This window comes from Stylophora pistillata, chromosome 3 (assembly GCF_964205215.1).
Source record: "Stylophora pistillata chromosome 3, jaStyPist1.2, whole genome shotgun sequence".
Classification (NCBI taxonomy): domain Eukaryota; kingdom Metazoa; phylum Cnidaria; class Anthozoa; order Scleractinia; family Pocilloporidae; genus Stylophora; species Stylophora pistillata.
The window spans coordinates 1,939,308-1,964,724 of NC_142521.1; the positions used below are offsets into that span (position 1 = coordinate 1,939,308).

The 25,417-nt window shown below is 39.3% G+C and overlaps 2 protein-coding genes and 1 pseudogene across 2 annotated transcripts; 2 read left to right on the forward strand and 1 right to left on the reverse strand.

The window, feature by feature from the left end:
• Positions 1–3,869: 3,869 nt before the first annotated feature.
• On the reverse strand, positions 3,870–5,170 carry LOC148734034 (uncharacterized; annotated as a pseudogene).
• A 2,482-nt stretch (positions 5,171–7,652) lies between these two features.
• On the forward strand, positions 7,653–8,458 carry LOC111342497 (uncharacterized). The gene is made up of 2 exons (XM_088751659.1): positions 7,653–8,128; positions 8,260–8,458. The coding sequence occupies exons 1-2, from the start codon at positions 7,822–7,824 to the stop codon at positions 8,439–8,441; spliced, it is 489 nt and encodes a 162-aa protein (XP_088607785.1). The 5' UTR covers positions 7,653–7,821; the 3' UTR covers positions 8,442–8,458.
• A 2,509-nt stretch (positions 8,459–10,967) lies between these two features.
• On the forward strand, positions 10,968–13,539 carry LOC148734035 (A disintegrin and metalloproteinase with thrombospondin motifs 9-like). Its single transcript, XM_088751819.1, has 2 exons — positions 10,968–11,762; positions 12,280–13,539. The coding sequence occupies exons 1-2, from the start codon at positions 11,258–11,260 to the stop codon at positions 12,282–12,284; spliced, it is 510 nt and encodes a 169-aa protein (XP_088607945.1). The 5' UTR covers positions 10,968–11,257; the 3' UTR covers positions 12,285–13,539.
• The last annotated feature ends 11,878 nt before the right edge of the window (positions 13,540–25,417 follow it).

Here is a 25,417-nt window from a genome sequence, read left to right on the forward strand (position 1 = left end):
AAGCAGAAAATGCAATGGACAGATGAAATTGTGTTGTTTGAGTCAAAACTTAAGATTAAAAGGGTTGAAAAAGCTGGGAAGAAGTCTCAAGTATTTTGCTTTTTTGTAAACTGGAACAAATTTACTACTTACTTGCACCTGGAATTCTTTGTGGAGTGCTCTTCTCATTCCTTTTACCTATAAAATTCATCGTTGTTTTCTAATTTGTATCCTACGCCGACGCATAAGCCAGCTGTTAAATCTAGTATAATTTGTCTCTAAAAACTTTTACCTAATTTTTAATCACTTTTCCGGCTCTGAATATAACAAAATAACCAAGGGATAAGACCCTGGGAACGAGGTTGAACAAGATTAAAAAAAGAAATTTGGGATCGGATATCTATCTTGATGTCGTCTAGAAACCATTCCTAAAGCCTTGGTCAAACGGCGCATGATAGTCGATGATAGTTGATTCTCTTCAAACTATCATCAACTATCACCAACTATCATTCGCATGGTCAAACGGCCAAAAAAGTTCGTGATAGTTGATATTAGTATATGCTAAAACAGTGGATAGCGTTGAAGGCGCGCTCTGATTGGCTAGTCAAACTCCGAATATCCTTTGCTATTTACCTCCGACCAACTCGGGAAAAAATGGCGTCCCGGTTTGCATCCGTGACAAGCGAAGAAATCACTCAAATTAACGACGGTGGTGTATATTATCTCACTGTTTTAGTATATACTTAAACAACTATTCACCTCAGTGTCGGTGGTTAGCGGTGGATATTTACCTCGTCGCTTCGCGGCTCGGTAAATATCCACCACTAACCACCTCCACTTTGGTAAATAGTTGTTAAATAGTTCACCGGCAGTCGCGCGAGCAAAGTCACGCGAGCAGCTAGTTCCAGGCTCTTTCCGCGTAAAATATGAACACTAACATTGCTTCGCGTGAGACAAACAAACTTGTTGAAGTATGAATTTATCACGACGAAAGAGGGTGGCAGCTTGCTTACTAGTAATCGATTTTTTGGAGGAATGTACGGAGGATAAATCTGGAGAGCGTTGGTGGAAGAGAGGACGGACAACGGAATGGATTAAAGGAGAAACGAAAGGGGGATGTTGAAATTGGTGGAAACGAAACGACGACGGAACTCTTTATTCGCACTATTTCACGAGGTTACTACAGATTATAAAAGTCAGAATATATAAGAAACAGTAAATTACATTAATAATCAAAAGTAAAATGTGCACAGTGACCAAAGTAGCATAGCTTTCGAGTTGGCCACTGTCACGTATAATTAACAGGTGTATCTTAACATTTACACAAGACTTACTTTACTTTAATTCTATATTTACACTAACCAAGGTATTTATACACAACTAGTATTATAAAAAAAGAGAATAGAGAAGTGAGTAAATAAGTAAACTTCCGGCCTATCTCACTCACGCCATGCCTCTCTTAAGTATTAGAGGAATTCGTCGCATGCTGGGTCCTCGAAGATATCCAGAGTAAAATTGATCCACGCCAGTTTGGTTGCTTGAAAGGCACATCTACAACCCTGTGTCTCATAGACATGCTTCACGAATGGGTTTCTAGCCTCGATACCCCTGGTAACACTTTGCGTATTTGTATGCTGGACTTCAGTAAAGCCCTCGATAGGATAAATCTCAACATCCTAATGCTCAAACTTATTAACTTAGGGTATGTAGGTCTTTATTACCTTGGATTTGTAGCTTGTATCCAATAGAAGACAACGAGTCAAGATTATTGATTCCTTCTCTGACTGGTCGTATGTAAACGCTGGGGTCCCACAAGGGACTAAATTGGGTCCGATCCTATTTTTAGTTATGGTGAATGAGCTTACTCCAACCAGTTCATTCTGGAAGTACGTTGATGACCTAACCATTGCTGAAGTTCTACCTCGAGAAGGTTCATCAACTATCCAAACCACCCTGGATGATATATCCACCTGGTGTTCTTCAAATTACATGAAATTGAACCCAAAAAAGTGCAAAGAACTCAGAATATGCTTCCTACGTAACCCTCCCACTCTATCACAGTTGACTTATAATAACACCTCAATCGAAGTAGTTGAAAGTCACAAGCTCCTAGGAGTGCTCATTCATGATGATCTAAAATGGCGTAGTCACATTCTTGGCATTACAAAGAAAGCTGCTCAGCGACTTTATATCCTTCGTGTCCTGTGCCGCAATGGCCTTCCACCCAAGGATTTACTTAGTGTCTATACTGCTCTAATACGTTCTGTTTTAGAGTACTACGCATGCCCGGTACGGCATTCTAGCCTTCCATCTTACCTAGGGGACAATTTAGAACAGATACAAAGAAGAGCTTTCAGGATAATCGAACCACTAATTTCTTACAGAACTGCATGTAGTGTTTTGAATTACCTCGCACTGGAAGAAAATAGGGAACGTCTTTGCCTCGAACAGTTCAAGAAAATTAAAAACTCACAGTTGTCATTATTAATTCCTCAGAAAAGACTAGACGCACACGGCCGTGAGCTGTGCTCCAGCAATAACTTGACTCTTTTTAAAAGTAGGACAAAACGATTTCAAATAAGTTTTTTTCCCGCAATGACGTCAAAGCTTAATGAATTATCGCAATAGAACATTTGTAATAATTCGTTAATAGAATCTTGTGAGCCGGTAACCCAGTCCCCCGGCAAAATTTTTATTTATACAGTCTCATTTAATTTGTAAAGATTTTTTGTAATTTCTTGTAAATATGAAGTATTTCATTTTAGTGCCGAATTCATATCTAATAAACCATTACCATTACCACCACCATAAATAAAAATTTAATCAAGTTAAAAGAAGGAGAATATATATTTTTTTCTTTACAATGAATCAAAAGAACAAAGACTAAGAACAAAGAAACTAAAGTAAACTAGATCAATGCATTCTAAGAAGCAGATTGTAAAGTTAGCAGATATAGCTTGGATTGTTTGGAGGAGCGATAATAACATAATTTTTTTAGATGCATGCAGTGGAATAGTCTCCCATATTTTCGATGTAATGAAAGTAAACGTAGAAGCTCCATAATTATTATGTATTAGAGGCCTACGGAAGTTAAGGTTAGAAACAAATCTAGCGTAATGGCTATGGAAGTCAGAAGCCAGAGGTAGAGTTCCAGAAAAAATTGCTGGAATGCCTGTTGGATTGTTAATAATTTTATGTGCAAAGAGTGCTACTTCTAGTTTGAAAATATTATCAATTGTTAAGATATCCAATAAATTATAATAAGGCGTAGCATTCTCTCTACTGCGTGCAAAAAAAATTGAACGAATGCATTTATTTTGCTTAGTTCTGATTTTATTTAGTCTAGTTTTGCAAGCACTTTCCCAACTAGTGATAGCAGAGGTCAAATAGGGATAGATGAAAGAGTAATACAATTGTTTCAGTTGTTTCAGTGGAAGAATTGCGAGTGGAGGACACTGCCGCTTACAAGGAAATGTTGGTTTTCAATATTTTCTTTCTCATTATTATTATTAAAAAAGATTTAGTAATGCATAGACAGGTAAAAACGAACGATATAATATCCGACGTTTCGGCGACGTCATAACGCCATTATCAAGGGTACAAATGAAAAAAAAATTAACAAATGCGAGTTCAAGAATTACAACTAATTTGCATAGGGGAGGTAGCTACACAAATACTTTAGCACGGATAGAATCTGTTTGCACGTTCAAACTCGGTGTTAATTGTTTGATGTAAAGCCTCTCGTTGACAAGATAATCGAATTTGTCCATGCACTTCTTGAGAACTTTGAAACAGCTAAGAAGGTCCTCAGGGACATCACCTGCGTGGTCGTTGTCGTAGTACTTGCGTACCGAAGATGACGTGCTCTTAGGGCTATCCACGCGGGCATATCAATGCCTACGTGTGTAACCAGCATAGCTCCCTGTATCGCACAGGTTACATTTAAATTGGTACACGTACACTACGCACTGTTGATTAACCAGCTGTGGTTTGGTTTCACATTCTTTAAGGTCTTGGCCAATTTTCCGACTGACAAATACGGGCTGGATTGTGGTTTGGAGCTTTATGCTAAGGTCTTTCAACTGTGTCTTAACAATGTTAGCGGAGTCTCGGGTCTTTGAAGGGTATGACTACTCGGGTTACATCATTTTACGCCAATCTTCCCAACGCCTGCGATGGCTGCTGGTCAGCAATTCTCGAGTTAATAAAGGTGTTAATGGGGGAGTTGATAAGGGTGGTGAGGGTAGTTCAAACGTGAGAATAAATACTTCAAGCGCTCACACTCCTCAGAAAAATAAAGCCATGAAGAGGACAAACGGTACGCGCGATCGAGCATAGTTGTTAATAAGTTCCGTTTGTACCGGTTGTCAACGTAACTCTGGTAGTGGACAAGTAAACCAGTATTAGTAGGCTTGACATAAACTTTCGTCTCAATTTGGGGTGCACGGTTTAGGAGCTGGGTGCCAAGAAAGGGGAGCATGCCATCTTTTTCGATTTCCATTGTAAAGCTGACAGAGGGATGGGCGTGGTTCAGGGTGTGTAGGAAATCTGTAGCTGTAGTAATGTTGGGCATTATAGTGAGAGTGTCATCAACATATCTGCGATAATAATCAGGCAGTTTACCTTCGAGCACTAGCCTTTCTTCCAACGATGACATAAACACATTAGCTAGTAAAGGCCCGAGTGGGGACCCCATGACCACTCCGTCGGTTTGTTCGTATAGGGCACTATTGAACTGGAACAACTGACCCTTGGTGGACACGTTCAACAGATCAGTAAGGTCTTCTTTGGAGATATTCAGATTGTACGTAGAGTTAAATCAGTTGTCCCTGAAGGCTTTCTCGGTCAGAATCGCAATTGTTTCGTCCAACGGTACGTTCGTAAATAGGGATGACACGTCATACGATACCAAGATATGACCTTTGTTGATTTTCAGTTCTCGCACTTCATTTATGAAATCGAAGATGTCAGTAACGGTGTGTTGATTCAAAGACAGCGGTTTGAGCTTGTCATCAAGCCACTTGGCCAGTGCGTAGTTATAGGTGCTCGTTGATGATAGAATGGGACGTACGGTTAACTTCTCCTTATAGGTTTTTGGTAGCCCATATAGGTGTGCTAGTCTCGAGCCTGAAGGACTTACAGATTGAGCAATGTCCTTTGGAAAGATTCTGCGAACGATAAATTGTAACATTTTTTCTCTAATCAACAGCGGCTGATAGTGTTTGGGCGGCCTACCACTGTATTTTGGTCCTTCTAGTGGGACAGAACGGAACTTGTTGGTGTCGTTAACAGACGCTTCAGATAGTAAACGTATGTACTTAGTCTTATCCATGATGACAACAACGGACCCTTTATCGGGTTTGGTTATGACAATATCACTCCGTCGTTTTAACTGTTCGACTGCAGTCAACAGCGTCGTGGGGGTTTGTGGGCTTTTACGCTGGGTGTAGTTGAGGGCTACGGAACGTAGGGTAGCGGCAGCAAGTTCTTTGGAGTTGTCATTGTTGAGGTGCCGTTCGAGTTGCCAATATGCTTTTTCGAAACTCGCCTTAACATCGATGCTGGACACACATCTTAGACTCTGCCAAATTTTCAATCTCACTCCAACGTTCGCTCAAGCTGACAAGGACAAAAATTCAAAGTGGAAAGAGTCCTCGGAGACCTACAGCACAAACGTTCCTGCCGAAGAGCTCAAAGCCAAGATCAAACAGAGTGAAGCTCTCAAATGTGAGTTATAACATAACCAAAGTAAAGTGCGCGCTCTGATTGGTCAATTTAGCGTCCCCCATTTGCAAATGGGTGTACGCTGCTGACGTGAGCAAATGCAAAGACTATTTTTCCGCGCGCGCTTGTTTTTTCTGGTCACGTAAGATTTGTTAAATAAAAGGGAACTCTTTAGCTACAATGTATCAATGTTATGTTATAAAACAAATGGTAAACACCACAGCGTACACTATTGAGTTATGGATGCACTTGGGAGGTTTGCTAAGCACTCAAGAAGCACTCTCGAGGCGATAGCCGAGAGCGACTCTTACGCTTCTTTCGTGCTTAGCAACCTCCCGCGTGCATCCATAACTCAATAGTGTACGCTGTGGTGTTTACCATTTGTTAAATCAATTCCAGTTACGATGACATACGTCGAAATTGTGGTTTACTTCGTTACACCCGCATTCTTCGCATCATTGTCAACGTCAGAAAGAAGTGCTATCAAGATGTGATGTCTGTGCACACTCGAAAGATCTCGGGGCTTTTTAACATGAAAGTCAATGGTAATGAACACATCTTAAACATCTCATCGTACGAACTCAGTTTTTTTTCAGAAACTGGTACTATGTCGAGGCCTGAAGTTCGCTATTCCCCAACGTGTGTCAAGCTCAAAATGAATGATAGTTGGTGATAGTCAAAGTTATAGTTCACCACTAAATTTTCTCCGATTCTTATTGGTTTAAATCGATCACGTGACGCGATAGTGTTCATCCGTAGTGAGACACTATCAGCCCATAGTGCCCGTCCGCGGAAAATGCCCGGATGGATAGTGCCGGCCCGCGGAAAGTACCCGGATGGATAATGCCCGTCCGTGAAATATTTTCTCGTATTATTTAGCCAATGTCCGGTTGCGAGTTATTGACATTTGTGACAGGCTGTACGCATGGATAAACATTTGATTGATCTGCATTTTGGTGGGTTTTGACTGTTTTTCAACTGGCGCGCGGAAGAAAATCTAGTGGTGAACAATAAAGACAATGCAGTAAATGGCTTGAGCCCGGGGGTAACATGTGAAGGTGTAGTCTGATCGTCCGGGTGAGTGTAGTCCTGAGAAGGACTGTTGTCGGTGGTAGTGACTAACGTTTCGACAACCTGTGCGGAAGTCATCATCAGAGTCAAGTGAATGAAGAACATTCTACTGACAACAATCAGACGAAGAAGTTTCTGTTCGCCACTATAACTGTTTTGTTTTGTAACCATAGCAGCAACATATTAAGGACTTCTATGAAGGACAGCTGAATCGATTAAATTTCAGAATTAATCATGCAATTTGCGAAATCTTCGTTTTTTCCGCGGTGATCTTCGCATCTTCGATTTCTTCGGAAATATCCAGAGAAAGGCTCGTGTCTAAATAGATAGTATATCTAGTATAGTTTTCTCTCAAGACTTTTACCTAATTTTTAACTCACTTTTCCGGCTCTACAGGTGGCGAAATTAAATTAAAAAAATTGGGATCGGATATTTATCGTGATGTCGCCTAAAGCCATTCCTAACACAATCCAATTACTCCTCAAATGAATAACAAATGAAAATTATATTGAGGGTTAGAAAAACTTCAAGAGAATTAATTTTTTATGAACACGCATGAAAATATTTCTTGCAGTTCAGGACTTTTTTTATTTTGGTCAATCTTTTCTTCTTTATGGACCTTTTTCCGCGGTGGTATTTGTTCCTCTAGCAGATACTGAGATAACTGACCTTCAGGCGGATAACTACAGTTATTTTAACGGCTGCAAGAGAAAACAGATGAAGAAGTTTTTCTTCGCCACTATAACTGTTTTGTTTTGTAACCATAGCACCAACATATTAAGGACCTCTATGACAGGACAGCTTGAATCGATTAAGTTTCACAATTAATCAGGAGAATTGTGAAACCCGCCAAAAAAAAGCAAAATCTTCATAACAAACTGAAATGAGGAACACTTTTGTGAGCTACTGATAAATATTGCTGACAATAGTTTCTCTGCTTTGAAAAGTAGTTAGAACAGTTCTGAATATTGATCGACTCGATCTACCCTCCACAACAGCAGACAGAACAAACTCACTCATTTTTTTGTCTCATCGTCGGGTCATTTAATGTGGAGAAAAGTGTGTTTGTTCTTCAACGTTCGCCTCTTGATGGCCATCGTATCCGCTGATCAACAATGCAGACGAGAAAGAAGCATGAGCGGAATGGCTCTACACGGATTTGTCTTCAAGAAGATCTCAGTAACTGCCATCCACGAGTGTGACATCAGCTGTGAAAGAGAAATCAGGTGCCAGAGTTACAATTACGTAATCGGGAAAAAGTCTTGTGAACTGAATAACCGAACCAGAGAGGCAAGACCTAAGAGCTTCCACTCAGACCCTTCTCGGTTTTATCACGTACGTTTTTTTGGCAGAGGTATGTATTAGATACTTTACAACCATAGCTATCCCCGGTGGCCGAGTCTGAATTGTGTGCAATCGAGGTTCTGTTCAGCAAGAGAATAAACGGCTAATTCTTGTGCTTCTTTTATCTACTTTATGTAACAGCTACTCTGGGATCCATTCCAGAACTGCCTGCAGAGTCGTGTCGGGAAATAAAAGCGAGCGAAGGTAAAGACGTCATCAGCAAGAAATACTGGTTGGATTTAAGTGCATCTGGAAAGACAGCTTTGGTTTACTGCGACATGGAAATTGAAGGTCTAATTTCACAGTTGATTCGTTACTCTTAAATTTCAAATATACATTTTTATTATCTCTATGTCCATTTTATAAGGTTTCGTAGTTTTTTCACTGAAGCTTGTTTGTCGCAAAACGCACCCATTTAAAGTGCATGAGTTAAAAGTTAAGTTTTGCATATTCATTTCTTGTAATAAGAGTTAAAATTGGAAATTTACGATGTCACGACAGCTAAAAAAAACGATCTGTTAAAATAGAAAAAAATAGTGATATGGATGAATTTCTGCCAAAATTTCCTTTCCAATAGTTCACATGCAGAACATGGCGGTTTCACACTGTTTTTTCTTTTTCTTTTTCATTGTAAGGCTGAGAAATGTCGTTACAAATTTTCAAAACAAACGTGCTGAGTTGCGCTCATTAAATCTTTTGTTTCGCTAAGGTCTTGTTCCTATCGCCGTCGTATCTTTCTTGAAATAGACCCTATCATTTCCTTGGGCTCTTTAAGGTTTTTAAGTCATCGAACATGTGAAAAATGAGCCTCTGATCATAAATTAAACTAGTGCAATACAATTTTCATTTCCGATGGTTTTGACAGTGTGAAATACAGGTTTTGCCTTTCTCGGCATCGCGGTTTTAACTTACGTGATAAGACAATTATTTTCACTCTTAGTGAAGAACATGAAAAAGATCTGGATAACTTTTGAGTTTCTCATAGAGTAGATGATGAAAATAGAAGAATGTGAGATGATAAAATAAGATCAGCTGTTTGGACGTATTTTAACAGGAATTGACCTTTGATCGAGAACACGAGGGAATCAAAAACAATGAAATCCCGCCTTCTTTCCCGGATGTAGTGTTGAAATTTACGGTGCGACCTTGTTAATCCACATAACCTACCTGTAAACCTTCATTACTATCCCCCCCCCCCCCCCCCCGCGGCACGCGTGCTAACTTGTTTTCCTCTACAAAGTTTGAAGCCTTGAAGGGACTGGCTCTCACATTTATTAGTACCAGACTCCTTCGTATACCTCTCCGCCGATGGCTCACTTTGCTAAAGGCCTCAAATTCATTCGCTGGTGATCATGAAGAAATGATGATGAAGCAGCGCTATCAATTGGGGCTGCTAACTTGGTATGATCACGGAAGAAGTGACATGTTATTCTCCCGACTCCTAGATTTGCCGATGAAGAAGACAATATGATACGATATAGCGGAAATGCTGACTACGGGTTGTAGTCATGACCGCTTATGGAATGTCTTACCCCGGTGTTAGAATACTCCAGCTATTATCCCAAACCTTTATCCATATCAATATGATTCATTTCTCGAATATGTTGTTACAAAGGAGATCGACGTCAGTTTTGATTCTTCTAGTACGTATGAAAGCGAGAATTTTATTGCTAATGATTTTAGGGGTATCATCTCATTTAGAAAGAAAGCGATTTTAAAGTTCCCAGATCCGTAAATTGAATCTGTTTTGCTGGCTTATTAAAACTACATCAAATTATACTTCTATCTGTGGGTCACCTTAATCCATAGTGAACCGTGCGGTCCTAGCCTCACGCTGTATATTCTTTTTGTTGTTGTTGTATTCTGTAGAAAAAGCCGTCGACATTGCATTTGTAATCGGTGCGTCTGGAGCTCAAGCGTCTTCAGTCTTTGCAAGAATGGTAGCCATCTTGAAGAACTTTGCTAATGAATATGAGATATCCGATGACAAAACTCGTGTTGCTCTAGTGGACTACAATGGTCCTGCGATTGCCAGGGTCTTCTTCAATGACGGTTACAGCAAAGCAAATCTTACAAGTTTGATGAACAGCATACCTGTCCCTGGCGGACAACCAGGTACACTGAGCGGTTCTTTTACAAAAGTACGAGATGAAGTTTTCACAACAGAAAAAGGCGAGCGGCTATCTGCGGAGAATATTCTTGTTGTGCTGACCCAGGGAAACTTCGATGAGAATTCCACTGAGATCCGGAACGATATCACCAATTTTAGAAGCAATGCAGTGAAGGTCATTGTATTTGCCATCACGGAGGAGCCGGGCATAGACAAGTGGGAGAAGATCTCCTCGGGGATCAACCTCATAGTTATACCCGAGCCAAGTAAAGATACAGAGGAGGCAAAGAAATTGCCACATACTGTGAGTAAAGGTAAGGAAATCTAAAAACGAAAGACTGCTTTCAAAAGAAGTTCCCTGCAAACTTGTGTCTTCTTCGCGTACGCTGGGTTGAATAAAACCGCGGTTAAAATTGTTGCTTGTTTGTTTTCAGCCTTCGCGCATTGTAGCTAAAATAATTGTTTGTGATATCTCATCTTGCCCATGAAAGAAGAAGACTTTTGTCTGTGACAGTAAGTGACTTTTTGGGAAACTGTTTTCAAAATCTTTTGTTTTCACTTATCCACATAAGAAATCGTGCCTTATGAAAACGGTTTGTCTTCAAAACGCTCCAATTTTTACACCGTTCGCGAAAGTCTCCGTTTTCATCAGCGGCTTTGGCATTTTATTATGTACGATGGGCAAAAACGTGTCAAAAAACAATGCGTTTTCAAACGAAATCGCATTTGTGTGGATAGTGGCTCAGTTTGACCGGGCGGCAAAGTGCAGCCGCTCTAATTAGTTCATTTGTTTCAAAATAAAAACATCTGCATTAACTGTAACAAGTTTTTTTTTCAGCTGTTTTTGTTTGGGTTTGTTAGAGGATTGCAGTAGCAACCTAAACGATTTTGAATTTAATTCAATTTCAATTCTAAACAGAGTTTCGCAGCTGCGCAGAAGTGAAAGCATTCGGGTACTCTTCTGACGGCCATTACCTGCTTCATCTAAGCGATAGTTGCAAAGACCCAACGAGAATCTACTGTCATAATATGTCATCTAACACGCCGCAAGAGTTCATCACCTTGGAGTCGGGTACAGAGAACAACTTTGCTATTGTGTATGCCCAGCAGCTCAGAAACTGGGACGACTGCAGTGGTGCTGTGCGATCCACATTGTACTCAGATCGAGGCACCACTTACTTCAACAAAGTGCGCCTTGATTTCACAAGCATGAAAATTTTGAGCAATGTTTTCACCTTCGCGCAGACTCAGGGAGGTAAAGACATCCCATATGGCAAAGCTGGGGATTGTTATTCGTCTAATCATGGTAACTGCCGGAAAGGTCAGTTCAAGGTTGACTTGAGCGGGACGAGACTTCGTGTTCGGAACGATGTGAACTGGACATTTTCGGGATGGCCGGAAAGTTTGACTATGCAGGACTACCAGAAGTCGCCTGATGGTGCAGTGGTGTCTGCCAAGTGTGGAGGTTGGTGTGGTTCATGTTCTCCATCTCAGGGATTTATCATATTGGAACCTTTGTGTTCTATTCCTGCTGGTAGGTATCAGGAATAAATTTTTCCTTTTTCAGCTTTCTTGACACAACTCTGTTGTCGTGTGTTTATTCAGTAATAGATAACAAATGACGTCAACATTTGGTGAGAAGAAAAGTGGAAGTGGCGCCGAGTGTGTCACTGATTTTTTGTGATCTCTAACTGTCCTGACCCACGGCAATAGTGACGTCATCTCTGCCTGCCTCTCAGTTCGTCTGTATGTCTGTCTCTCTACCTGCATGCCTAACAAACCAAATTATGATTGCATGAAATTAAAGCTCTCTTTTTATGTTTTCTTTTGCCTGTAGTTCTGTGTCAGGAATCCAAACCTTAGATCTGATGTCAGTGGGCGGTGTGAATGCCTAAAATTATAATTTGCTGAGATCATGTACAAGTGAATGTCATAATAATTATGACTTATAATTGTATAGTTAAGGCTCCTCACTGACTGTGAATGACTGACGCCTTTAAGGGTGCGATACTCGGCCGGTACTGACAGAATTTTTAATTTTATTTCATCAGGGTAGGAAGAGCCATCTCGTTGATCCTTACAAGACAACTGGAGGTCATTCGATCGATAAGGATCATTATCATCTACAGTCTGACACTGATAATCTAGGACTTGGTCTTATATTTCTACCACTAAGTTATGTAAACACAAGTGAATAACACACAATGATCGCATAACTTCTAAAACAATTCAATGGCAATCTAATGCCGATTGAATGAATTTTTTTTCCTGTTATAGTGGTCCATAATTAGGAGAAAAGACTGATGAAGAAGGCCGGCAAAAGTCAAATATAAAAACACAGCTGTGCAGTTTTGATTGGGAGCTCCCTGTCCGTACACAATCTTTTGTTTTTTATGTCGTTTAACCCTAAGCAATGATGGAAAGTTTCCACCGGTCAGTAAGTTCAAAATGTAAGTTCACATACAAAACCTAAAATAGTAGGAAAATGACAATTTTTTTTCATTTCTGGTGACCAAAATTTCACAGAATGAAAACTTGCTAGGACTCGACAGGAACCGATGAAATGTATGGCCGCACTGGGGAGGAGCGAGTATCTCGTGTCCTTTAATTTTTTGCCTAAATATACCGTATCCTGAGGTTTTTTTATCCCCTCAATTCCAGTTCGACACTCCTGAATCTCTATATTTTAAATATACCACATGCCGTTAATTTTTTCCTTAGGTATCCTGTTTCCCGGTAATTTTTTCCTTAGGTATCCTGTTTCCGGGTAATTTTTGCCTTAGGTATCCTGTTTCCCGGTAATTTTTTCCTTAGGTATCCTGTTTCCCGGTAATTTCTTATACAAACATACAGTATCCAGAGAACCACTAATGGGACCTCATTTGTATATTACATCTCTTTTATTTTGATTATTCAAATTAAACATTTATGTAGCAATCAGAGACTGGTTTAAGAACGATTGCAAAGCGAGAGAAAACAAAACAAACTAAAAAGACTATGCTAGAACGGTTTTTTAGAAAATCCGCTGTACCTTATCAGGGATATCAAACATGAAAGGCTTATTTGGCCTTGATTGAGATTTCGTCGTTATTGTAAGTCAGAAGTGAATAATAGCTATGCTGTTAAATGAAGGCTATCTGAAGATAAGAAGGCGGAATTAATTAAGTCAGGAGTCTGCTGGTCTCATTTTCATCTCGGTCCTCTTCAAGGAGGAATAACTTTTCCAGCGATACCAAGTCACCTCGTTAAGGGCTGAGTGCTTTCCATGATGATAGAAGTCATTCAAGTCATTATTTCAGATTTTAAATTCATTTTTGGCAAAAATAAAATTTCAACTCCTGGCAAAGTTACAGCTGTTATGTTTATTCAAACATATTATTTTTCCCGCCAAAACAGCATGAACTGGAACTCGCATTTGGTTATGGACGAAAGCGATCAGCGTAGGATTATAGAAAATTACTTTCATCAAGGGTATGAAAAAGAGTTATCATCGATTTTTTAAAGTAGCAGCATGGTACCAGTACTGTCATGCAGAACATGGTTTGGGAAAGGTGAACAAGCAAAGGATGTAACGAGTGTTGGCGGGAAACTAAGAACTATTACCCAGTCTTCCTTGGCGGTGCGTTCCAATTTGTTTTGTTTGCGTTTTCTTTTTTTTTTGTTTGCGTTGCATATTTTATTTGCTGCAGTATTTTTGTTTGCGGTGCATTTTTTTATTTGCTGCGTACTTTTTTTCTTTGGGTTTTGATTTTTTTTATTTGATGCAGTATATTTTTTATTTGCTGCAGTATATTTTTTGTTTGTGTTGAGCCTTCTGGGCCACCGTAGGCTTCCTGCCATGATACGCGCAAAATTGACCAGCTGTTTTGATATTAAAAAATCAACGATGTCATGATTACGCCCAAGTATCCCCTCAGCTTGTGTTATCTCGGGTTTTTACGGGATTCCACGGGACCGAGACGAAAACTGACGTCACAAGTTTTCACAGCTCATGCGCTCGTCTGGCCGAATGGAAGAATCAAATTGATTTGTTTGGTTCGAGAGGTTTTAAGGGAAATTTTGTCCATGGAGAATTTGAGCTTTAGTTAATTGAGCACTCTCGTGGCTCAAGAAATGCCTAATTCGGAAGAGGTAAGAAATATGTTAGATTTGTATTAGATTCCTCGTAATCACGCGTTGTAAAAACGAAATTCAGGCGAGATGTGTCCTAAAATTTCTTGTTCTTGCGTGCCTCAGGGTTTTACGTTTGGGGATTTCACAGCTGAAGAATGGGAAAAGTACTTCAGTAATTCAGCAGCCCAAATCGGAAATATACCACCGGTTGAGGTAAAAATTAGCTCAGTAGATCTCTTAATTATGCCTACGTCGGGGAAATTGTGTTTAATTTCAAAGATTACATTGCAGGTTGAGACAAAATTTACTCACGCTTTAGTTTTCGATCGTCTCTCACATTGGTTTCTTTTTTGTTTTACTGAGGTTTTCTATTTTGTAGTTTCTCTTCGACGTCGATTACTCAGATCACGAGGAACGAGGCGATGATTTTAACGGTACCGGTATGTATCTAATACTTTGTAATTTACTTTCGCGCGAGCATCCTGACTCGAAAAACGAGATTTTTTTAAAAATATAATCGACATTTAATTTGCGAGGCACTACAGGTTGATATTGAGAGATAATGAAATTAGCGACTTATGATTGTGATGATTGTTGGTCGCAATTATGAGCAATATTCTGGCTCGTCTTTGATATGCCGGAAGATGAGTTCAAATTTAAAAAATTGGTGTCATATCGAGTTTGTCTAGTGTACGGATCGAAGAGGATCCGAGAGGGTGGGGCACAGTGATATATGATGATGAAGCAGCACTATCAATTGGGGCTGCTAACTTGGTATGGCTCACTCTGCTAAAGGCCTCAAATTCATTCGCCGGTGATCATGAAGAGATGATGATGAAGCAGCACTATCAATTGGGGCTGCTAACTTGGTATGGCTCACTTTGCTAAAGGCCTCAAATTCATTCGCTGGTGATCACGAAGAAATGATGATGAAGCAGCACTATCAATTGGGGCTGCTAACTTGGTATGGCTCACTTTGCTAAAGGCCTCAAATTCATTCGCTGGTGATCATGAAGAGATGATGATGAAGCAGCACTATCAATTGGGGCTGCTAACTTGGTATGGCTCACTTTGCTAAAGGCCTCAAATTCATTCGCTGGTGATCATAAAGAAATGATGATGAAGCAGCACTATCAATTGGGGCTGCTAACTTGGTATGGCTCACTTTGCTAAAGGCCTCAAATTCATTCGCTGGTGATCATGAAGAAAGGATGATGAAGCAGCACTATCAATTGGGGCTGCTAACTTGGTATGATCACGGGAGAAGTGCCATGTTATTCTCCCGACTCCTAGATTTGCCGATGAAGAAGACAATATGATACGTAATAGAGAAAATGCTGACAACGGGTGGTAGTCATAACCGCTTATGGAATTTCTTACTCCGGTGTTAGAATACTCCAGCTATTCTCCCAAACCTTTATCCATATCAATATGATTCATTTCTCGAATATGTTGTTACAAAGGAGATCGACGTCAGTTTTGATTCCTCTAGTACGTATGAAAGCGAGAATTTTATTGCTAATGATTTTAGGGGTATCATCTCGTTTACAAAGAAAGCGATTTTAAAGTTCCCAGATGCGTAAATTGAATTTGTTTTGCTGGCTTATTAAAACTACATTAAACTATACTCTTATCTGTGGGTCACCTTAATCCATAGTGAACCGTGCGGTCCTAGCCTCACGCTGTATATTCTTTTTGTTTTTGTTGTATTCTGTAGAAAAAGCCGTCGACATTGCTTTTGTAATCAGTGCGTCTGGAGCTCAAGCGTCTTCAGTCTTTGCAAGAATGGTAGCCATCTTGAAGAACTTTGCTAATGAATATGAGATATCCGATGACAAAACTCGTGTTTCTCTAGTGGCCTACAATGGTCCTGCGATTGCCAGGGTCTTCTTCAATGACGGTTACAGCAAAGCCAATTTTACAAGTTTCATGAGCAGCATACCTGGCCCTGGCGGACAATCAGGTACACTGAGCGGTGCTTTTACAAAAGTACGAGATGAGGTTTTCACAACGCAAAATGGCGAGCGACTATCTGCGGAGAATATTCTTGTTGTTCTGACTCCGGGAAACTTCGATGAGAACTCTACTGAGATCCAGAACGAAATCACCAATTTTAGAAGCAGTGCAGTGGTCATTGTATTTGCCATCACAGAGGAGCCGGGCATAGACAAGTGGGAGAAGATCTCCTCGGGGATCAACCTCATAGTTATACCCGAGCCAAGTAAAGATACAGAGGAGGCAAAGAAATTGTTACATGCTGTGAATAAAGTTAAGGAAATCTAAAAAACAAAAGACTGCTTTCGAAAGAAGTTCCCTGCAAACTCGTTTCTTGTTCGCGTACGCTGGGTGGGAGAAATGGCAAAATTTTTTGCTTGTTTGTTGATGTCTCACCTTGCGGATAACATTAGTTCAAAAAAAGACTGTTGTCTATGACAGTGGGGGACGTTTTGGAAAACTATTTTCAAAATATTCTGTTTTCACTTATCCACATAAGAAACCGAACCTTTTAAAAACGATTTGTCTTCAAAACTGCTACAACTTTTACACTTTCGCGAAAGTCTTCCTTTTCATCAGTGGCTTGGGCACTTTAGTATGTAAGATAGGCAAAAACTTATCAAAAAAACAGTGCGTTTTCAAACGAGATCGCATTTTTTGTGAATGGTGCCTCAAGTTTCGAGCGAGTGGCAAAGTGTAGTGGCTCTAATTAGTTCGTTTGTTTCACAATGAAAATATCTGCATTGGCTGTAACAAGGCCTCTGTTACAGCTAATGCAGGAAACGATTTTCTTACAGCTGTTTTTCGTTTTGGTTGGTTTGAGGATCGCAGTAGCAACCTAAACGATTTTAAATTGAATTGAATTTTAATTCTAAACAGAGTTTCGCAGCTGCGCAGAAGTGAAAGCATTCGGGTACTCTTCTGACGGCCATTACCTGCTTCATGTAAGCGATAGTTGTAAAGACCCAACAAGAATCTACTGTCATAATATGTCATCTAACACGCCGCAAGAGTTCATCACCTTGGAGTCGGGTACGGAGAACAACTTTGCTAATGTGTATGCCCAGATGCTCCAAAATGGGGGCGACTGCAGTGGTGCTGTGCAATCCACATTGTACCGAAAAAACCGATAAAAATCTAGTATTCCGTGTCCTTCAAATCGTGGCCTAAATACACCCTATCCTGTTAATTCCTGTGGTTTTTATCCCTACAATTCTACAGTTCGACGTTCTTGAATCTCTATATTCTAAATATACCGTATCCCGTTAACTTTTTCCGCAAGTATCGTGTATCCTGAAAATTTCTTATCCAAAATATAGTATCCAGAGAACCCCTTGTTGGACTTCCTACGTAAATTAAATCGATGTATCTCTCTTATTTGATTATTCAAATTAAGCATTTACGTGGCAATCGGAAACTGGTTTAAGAACGAATGCAAAACGAGAAAAAAACAAAACAAACCAATGGAACTATGCTAGAACAGTTTTAGAAAATCGGCCGTACATTATCAGGGATATCAAACATGAAAGGCTTCTTTGGCCTTGATTGAGATTCTGTCGATGTTGCAAGTGAATAATCGGCTATGCTGTTAACCGAAGGCTATCTGAAGACAAAAAGCAAAGTAAGTCAGACGTCCGCTGGTCTCATTGCCATCTCAGTCCTCTTCAAAGAGGAATAACTTTTTCAGCGATACCAAGTCACTTCGTCAAGGACTGAACGATTTTCATGATAATAGAAGTCACTCAAGTCATTATTTCAGATATATTCATTCATTTATGGCAAAAATAAAATTTCAACTCCTGGCAAAGTTACAGCTGTTATGTTTATTTTCGCATGCTAGCATTTCTTTGACTACACGGGAAACTGATATCCGAGACTGAAGCAGAAAATGCAATGGACAGATGAAATTGTGTTGTTTGTGTCAAAACTTGAGATTCAAAGTGTTGAAAAAGCTGGGAAGAAGTCTCAAGTATTTTGCTTTTTTCTAAACTGGAACAAATTTAGTACTTACTTGCACCTAGAATTCTTTGTGGAGTGCTCTTCTCATTCCTTTTACCTATAGAACTCGCCGCTGTTTTCTGATTTGTATCCCTCGCCGACGCATGAGCCAGCTGTTAAATCTAGTAGAGTTTTTCTCGAAAGACTTTTACCTAATTTGTAATCACTTCTCCGGCTCTGAATATAACAAAATAACCAATGGAAAACACCCTGGGAACGAGGTTGAACAAGATTAAAAAAAGAAATTTGGGATCGGATATCTATCTTGATGTCGTCTAGAAACCATTCCTAAAGCCTTGGTCAAACGGCGCATGATAGTCGATGATAGTTGATTCTCTTCAAACTATCATCAACTATCACCAACTATCATTCTCATGGTCAAACGGCCAAAAAAGTTCGTGATAGTTGATGATAGTTCACCGGCAGTCGCGCGAGCAAAGTCACGCGAGCAGCTAGTTCCAGGCTCTTTCCGCGTAAAATATGAACACTAAGATTGCTTCGCATGAGTCAAACAAACTTGTTGAAGTATGAATTTATCTCGACGAAAGAGGGTGGCAGCTGGCTTACTAGTAATCGACTTGTTTGAGGAATGTACGGATGAATCTGGAGAGCATTGGTAGAAGAGAGGACGGACAACAGAATGGATTAAAGGAGAAACGAAATTAAGGGGGATGTTGAAATTGGTGGAAACGAAACGACGACGGAACTCTTTATTCGCACTATTTCACGAGGTTACTACAGATTATAAAAGTCAGAATATATAAGAAACAGTAAATTACATCAATAATCAAAAGTAAAATGTGCACAGTGACCAAAGTAGCATAGCTTTCGAGTTGGCCACTGTCACGTATAATTAACAGGTGCATCTTAACATTTACACAAGACTTGCTTTACTTTAATTCTATATTTATACTAACCAAGGTATTTATACACAATTAGTTTTATAAACAAAGAGAATAGAGAAGTGAGTAAATAAGTAAATAAATAAATAAAAATTTAATTCAGTGAGAAGGAGAATTAATTCTTTTTACTTTATAATGAATGAAAAGAACAAACACTAAGAACAAAGAAACTAAAGTAAACTAGATCAATGCAATCTAGGAAGCAGATTGTGAAGTTAGCAGATATAGCTTGGATTGTTTGGAGAAGCGATAATAACATAATTTTTTTAGATGCATGCAGTGGAATAGTCTCCCATATTTTCGATGCAATGAAAGTAAAAGTAGAAGCTCCATAATTATTACGTATTGGAGGCCTACGGAAGTTAAGGTTAGAAACAAATCTAGTGTAATGGCTATGGAAGTCAGAAGCCAGAGGTAGAGTTCCAGAAAAAATTGCTGGAAAGCCTGTTGGATTGTTAATAATTTTATGTGCAAAGAGTGCTACTTCTAGTTTGAAAATATTATCAATTGTTAAGATATCCAATAAATTATAATAAGGCGTAGCATTCTCTCTACTGTGTGCAAAAAAAATTGAACAAGTGCATGTATTTTGCTTAGTTCTGATTTATTAAGTCTAGTTTTGCAAGCACTTCCCCATGATAGCATAGGTCAAATAGGGATAGATGAAAGAGTAATAAAATTGTTTCAGTTGTTTCAGTGGAAGAATTGCAAGTGGAGGACACTGCCGCTTACAAGGAAATGTTGGTTTTCAATATTTTCTTTCTCATTATTATTATCCTAGGTATAAAAACGAATTTCTGAAGCTGAAGCTGAGCCCTCCGTGGACCTTTTGGCGGCCATTTTGAAGGAGCCCGCTGATTTTCGGGGAAAACAGCTGACCAAAAACTATCATGAACTATCATACGCGTGGTCAAACGAGAAGAACTATGATCGAGTATCGTGAAGAATTTGAACAAGCTCAAAATGAATGATAGTTAGTGATAGTCGATTTTATAGTTCACCACTAAATTTTCTCCGATTTTTATTGGTTTAAATCGATCACGTGAGGCGATAGTGTTCATCCGTGGAGAGACACTATCAGCCCATACTGCCCGTCCGCGGAAAATGCCCGGATGGATAGTGCCCGTTCGCGGAAAGTACCCGGATGGATAGTGCCCGTCCGTGAAAAATTTTCTCGTATTATTTAGCCAATGTCCGGTTGCGAGTTATTGACATTTGTGACAGGCTGTACGCATGAATAAACATTTGATTGATCTGCATTTTGGTGGGTTTTGACTGTTTTTCAACTGGCGCGCAGAAGAAAATTTAGTGGTGAACAATAAAGACTAGCATATTTGTGTTAAGAACATCAAATTTTCGCAGGGCAACTATCAGCCGATAGTTCCTCGACAGAAACACTCTATTGTTTAAATAGTGCATGATAGTTGGTGGTCAAACGGAAGCGCGCACTTCAACTATCATCGAGTATCATCAACTATCATCGACTATCAGGTTCTGTCCTCGTGTACCGGTTCACAAGAGCCAATACAAAAGACCAAACAATACACAATAGCTAACCGATAACTCCTAAACAAAGAAAGAACAATGGTAATTCCCTTGTGAACCGGTACACCAGGACAGAACCGACTATCATCAACTATCATCGACTATCATGCGCCGTTTGACCAGGGCTTAACACAATTTAATTACTTCTCAAATAAATAACAGTGACAATTAAGAGTAAGAAATACTTCACGATGGTTAATTTTTCTGAACACGCATGAAAATATCTCTTGCACTGAGTTCAGGGCTTTTTTATTTTGGTTAGTGTTCTCTTCTTCATGGACCTAGTGCCAATATGGTTTTTTTTCCTCTAGCAGATACTCACCTCAAATCTTGGCAGCTTTGTTTTTTTAAAAAATCATCTGCCGCTCGGTTATTTTTAGTCGCATGGGACGTTTTCTCAGTGAATAGATACAAGCAGGGTTAATTAGAAACAAAAAGTGAAAAGGTATGAACTACGAGCCGATAACTACAGATAATTTGAAAGGCAACATTTGATTTTCTCAAAGAGGTTTGATAGAGCTTGAGGTGATAAATTGTACAAACGGTTATAAACTTTTAACACCGTGGGCCTTGAGTCACATGTTATCTTATAAATATATACATATGATTTCATACTCAAACTAGTGTTACTTGGTAAACTATAATCTTGTATTTGTGAAAAAAGCTAAAAGGTATGATATCTGAGCATCTGTATGGGTACCCATACGGTCTTCGTTTTCTTCGCAATTTTTTTTGCAAATCTTGGTTTTTTTTTTGGAAGATCTTCGTTTTTTGGATTGAAATGGGTTAAACGTTTATTTTGTGTTATTCACAGTTGATAAATATTTCACTTCAATAGCAAATTGCATAATTCACTGTTTAAATTCACGAAAAGCAATATAGACAGTTAAAGAAACTTACAATAAAGGACTGTTGTATTCTTTGGCAACGTTCTGTTTGTTCAGTTTTCTAGACTAGGACTGTTGACACCGTTGTCAAAATAGCAGTGAAATGTTGTTCAAGATTCAGAATCAACAAATGTTTTCTATATTATTTACGAGTTTTGACAGTTTTATATCTGAGTGTTTAATTTCATCACGCAAATTTTTGGCCAATTTTCAGATCTTGGCTTCAATCTTGAGATCTTCGCGTCTTCAGTTCGATTTCTTTGGAAATACCCATAGAGAGTCTCATGTCTTAATAGATAGTGTATGTAGTACAGTTTTCTCTCGTGACTTTTACCTATCGTGATGTCGCCTAAAGCCTCCCACCGAAAAGCCATTCCTAACAGAACCTATCTACTCCTCAGATGAATAACAATGACAATTAAGGGTGAGAAAAACAGCAAGGGATTAATTTTTTCTGAAGACGCATGAAAATATTTCTTGCAGTTCAGGACTTTTTTTTATTTTGGTCAATGTTTTCTTCTTCATGGACCTTTTTCCGCTGTGGTTTTTGTTCCTTTAGCAGATACTGAGATAACTGACCTCCAGGCTGATAACTACAGTTATTTTAACGGCTACAAGAGAAAACAGACGAAAAAGTTTCTCTTCGCCACTATAACTGTTTTGTTTTGTAACCATAGCAGCAACATATTAAGGACTTCTATGAAGGACAGCTGAGTCGATTAAATTTCAAAATAAATCATGCAATTTGCGAAATCTTCGTTTTTCCGCGGTGATCTTCGCATTTTCGATTTCTTCGGAAATATCCAGAGAAAGGCTCATGTGTTAATAGATAGTATATCTAGCATAGTTTTCTCTCAAGACTTTTACCTAATTTTTAACTAACTTTTCCGGCTCTACAGGTAGCGAGATTAAAAAAAAAAATTGGGATCGGATATCTATCGTGATGTCGCCTAAAGCCATTCCTAACACAATCCAATTACTCCTCAAATGAATAGCAAATGAAAATTATATTGAGGGTTAGAAAAACGTCAAGAAAATTGATTTTTTATGAACACGCATGTAAATATGCAGTTCAGGACTTTTTTTATTTTGGTCAATGTTTTCTTCTTCATGGACCGTTTTTCCGCTGTGGATTTTGTTCCCCTAGCAGATACTGAGATAACTGGCCTCCAGGCTGATAACTACAGTTATTTTAACGGCTGCAAGAGAAAACAGACGAAGAAGTTTCTCTTCGCAGCTTTAACTGTTTTGTTTTGTAACCATAGAAGCGACATATTAAGGACTTCAATGACGGAGAGCTGAATCGATTAAGTTTCACAATCAATCAGGTAAATTGTGAAACTCGCAAAAAAACCAAAATCTTCATAACAAACTGAAATGAGGAACACTTTTGTGAGCTACTGATGAATATTGCTGAGAATAGTTTCACTACTTTGAAAAGTAATTAGAACAATTCTGAATATTGATCGACTCGATCCACCCTCCACAAAAGGAGACAGAAAAAACACACCCATTTTTTTGTCTCATCGTGGTCATTTAATGTGAAGGAAAGTGTGTTTGTTCTTCAACATTCGCTTCTTGATGGCCATCGTATCCACTGATAAACAACGCAGACGAGAAAGAAGCATGAGCGGAATGGCTCTACACGGATTTGTCTTCAAGAAGATCTCAGTAACTACCCTCCGCGAGTGTGACATCAGCTGTGAAAGAGAAATCAGGTGCCAGAGTTACAATTACGTAATCGGGGAAAAGTCTTGTGAACTGAATAACCGAACCAGAGAGGCAAGACCTAAGAACTTCCACTCAGACCCTGCTCGGTTTTATCACGTACGTTTTTTTGGCAGAGGTATGCATTAGATACTTTACAACCATAGCTATCCCCAGTGGCCGAGTCTGAATTGTGTGCAATCGAGGTTCTGTTTAGCAAAAGAATAAACGGCTAATTCTTGTGCTTCTTTTATCTACTTTATGTAACAGCTCCTCTGGGATCCATTCCAGAACTGCCTGCAGAGTCGTGTCGGGAAATAAAAGCGAGCGAAGGTAAAGACGTCATCAGCAAGAAATACTGGTTGGATTTAAGTGCATCTGGAAAGACAGCTTTGGTTTACTGCGACATGCAAATTGAAGGTCTAATTTCACAGTTGATTCGTTACTCCTAAATTTCAAATATACATTTTTATTATCTGTATGTTCATTTTATGAGGTTTCGTAGTATCTTCACTGGGGCTTGTTTGTCGCGAAACGCACCCACTTAAAGTGCCTAAGTTAAAAGTTAAGCTTTGCATATTCATTTCTTGTAATAGGAGTTAAAATTGGAAATGTAAGATGTCACGACAGCTTAAAAAAACGTTCTGTTAAAATAGAAAAAAATAGTGATGTGGATGAATTTCTGTCAAAATTTCCTTTCCAACAGTATACACGCAGAACATGGTGATTTCACACTGATTTGGTTTTTTTTCATAGTAAGGCTGAGAAATGTCGTTACAAATTTTCAAAACAAACGTGCTGAGTTGCGCTCATTACATCTTTTGTTTCGCTAAGGTCTTGTTCCTATCGCCGTTGTATCTTTCTTAAAATAGAAATGATGATGAAGCAGCACTATCAATTGGGGCTGCTAACTTGGTATGATCACGGGAGAAGTGAGATGTTATTCTCCTGACTCCTAGATTAGCCGATGAAGAAGACAATATGATACGATATAGAGGAAATGCTGACTACGGGTGGTAGTCATAACCGCTTATGGAGTTTCTTACTCCGGTGTTAGAATACTCCAGCTATTATCCCAAACCTTTATCCATATCAATATGATTCATTTCTCGAATATGTTGTTACAAAGGAGATCGGGGTCAGGTTTGATTCCTCTAGTACGTATGAAAGCGAGAATTTTATTGCTTATGATTTTAGGGGTATCATCTCATTTAGAAAGAAAGCGATTTTAAAGTTCCCAGATGCGTAAATTGAGTCTGTTTTGCTGGCTTATTAAAACTACATTAAACTATACTCTTATCTGTGGGTCACCTTAATCCATACTGAGCCGTGTGGTCCTAGCTTCACGCTGTATATTCTTTTTGTTGTTGTTGTATACTGTAGAAAAAGCCGTCGACATTGCTTTTGTAATCGGTGCGTCTGGAGCTCAAGCGTCCTCAGTCTTTTCAAGAATGGTAGCCATCTTGAAGAACTTTGCTGATGAATATGAGATATCCGATGACAAAACTCGTGTTTCTCTAGTGGACTACAATGGTCCTGCGATTGCCAGGGTCTTCTTCAATGACGGTTACAGCAAAGCCAATTTTACAAGTTTCATGAGCAGCATACCTGGCCCTGGCGGACAACCAGGTACACTGAGCGGTGCTTTTACAAAAGTACGAGATGAGGTTTTCACAACGCAAAAAGGCAAGCGGCTATCTGCGGGGAATATTCTTGTTGTGCTGACCCAGGGAAACTTCGATGAGAATTCTACTGAGATCCGGAACGATATCACCAATTTTAGAAGCAATGCAGTGAAGGTCATTGTATTTGCCATCACGGAGGAGCCGGGCATAGACAAGTGGGAGAAGATCTCCTCGGGGATCAACCTCATAGTTGTACCCGAGCCAAGTAAAGATACAGAGGAGGCAAAGAAATTGTCACATGCTGTGAGTAAAGGTAAGGAAATCTAAAAACGAAAGACTGCTTTCAAAAGAAGCTCCATGCAAACTCGTGTCTTGTTCGCGTACGCAGGGTTGAATAAAACCGCGGTAAAAGATTGT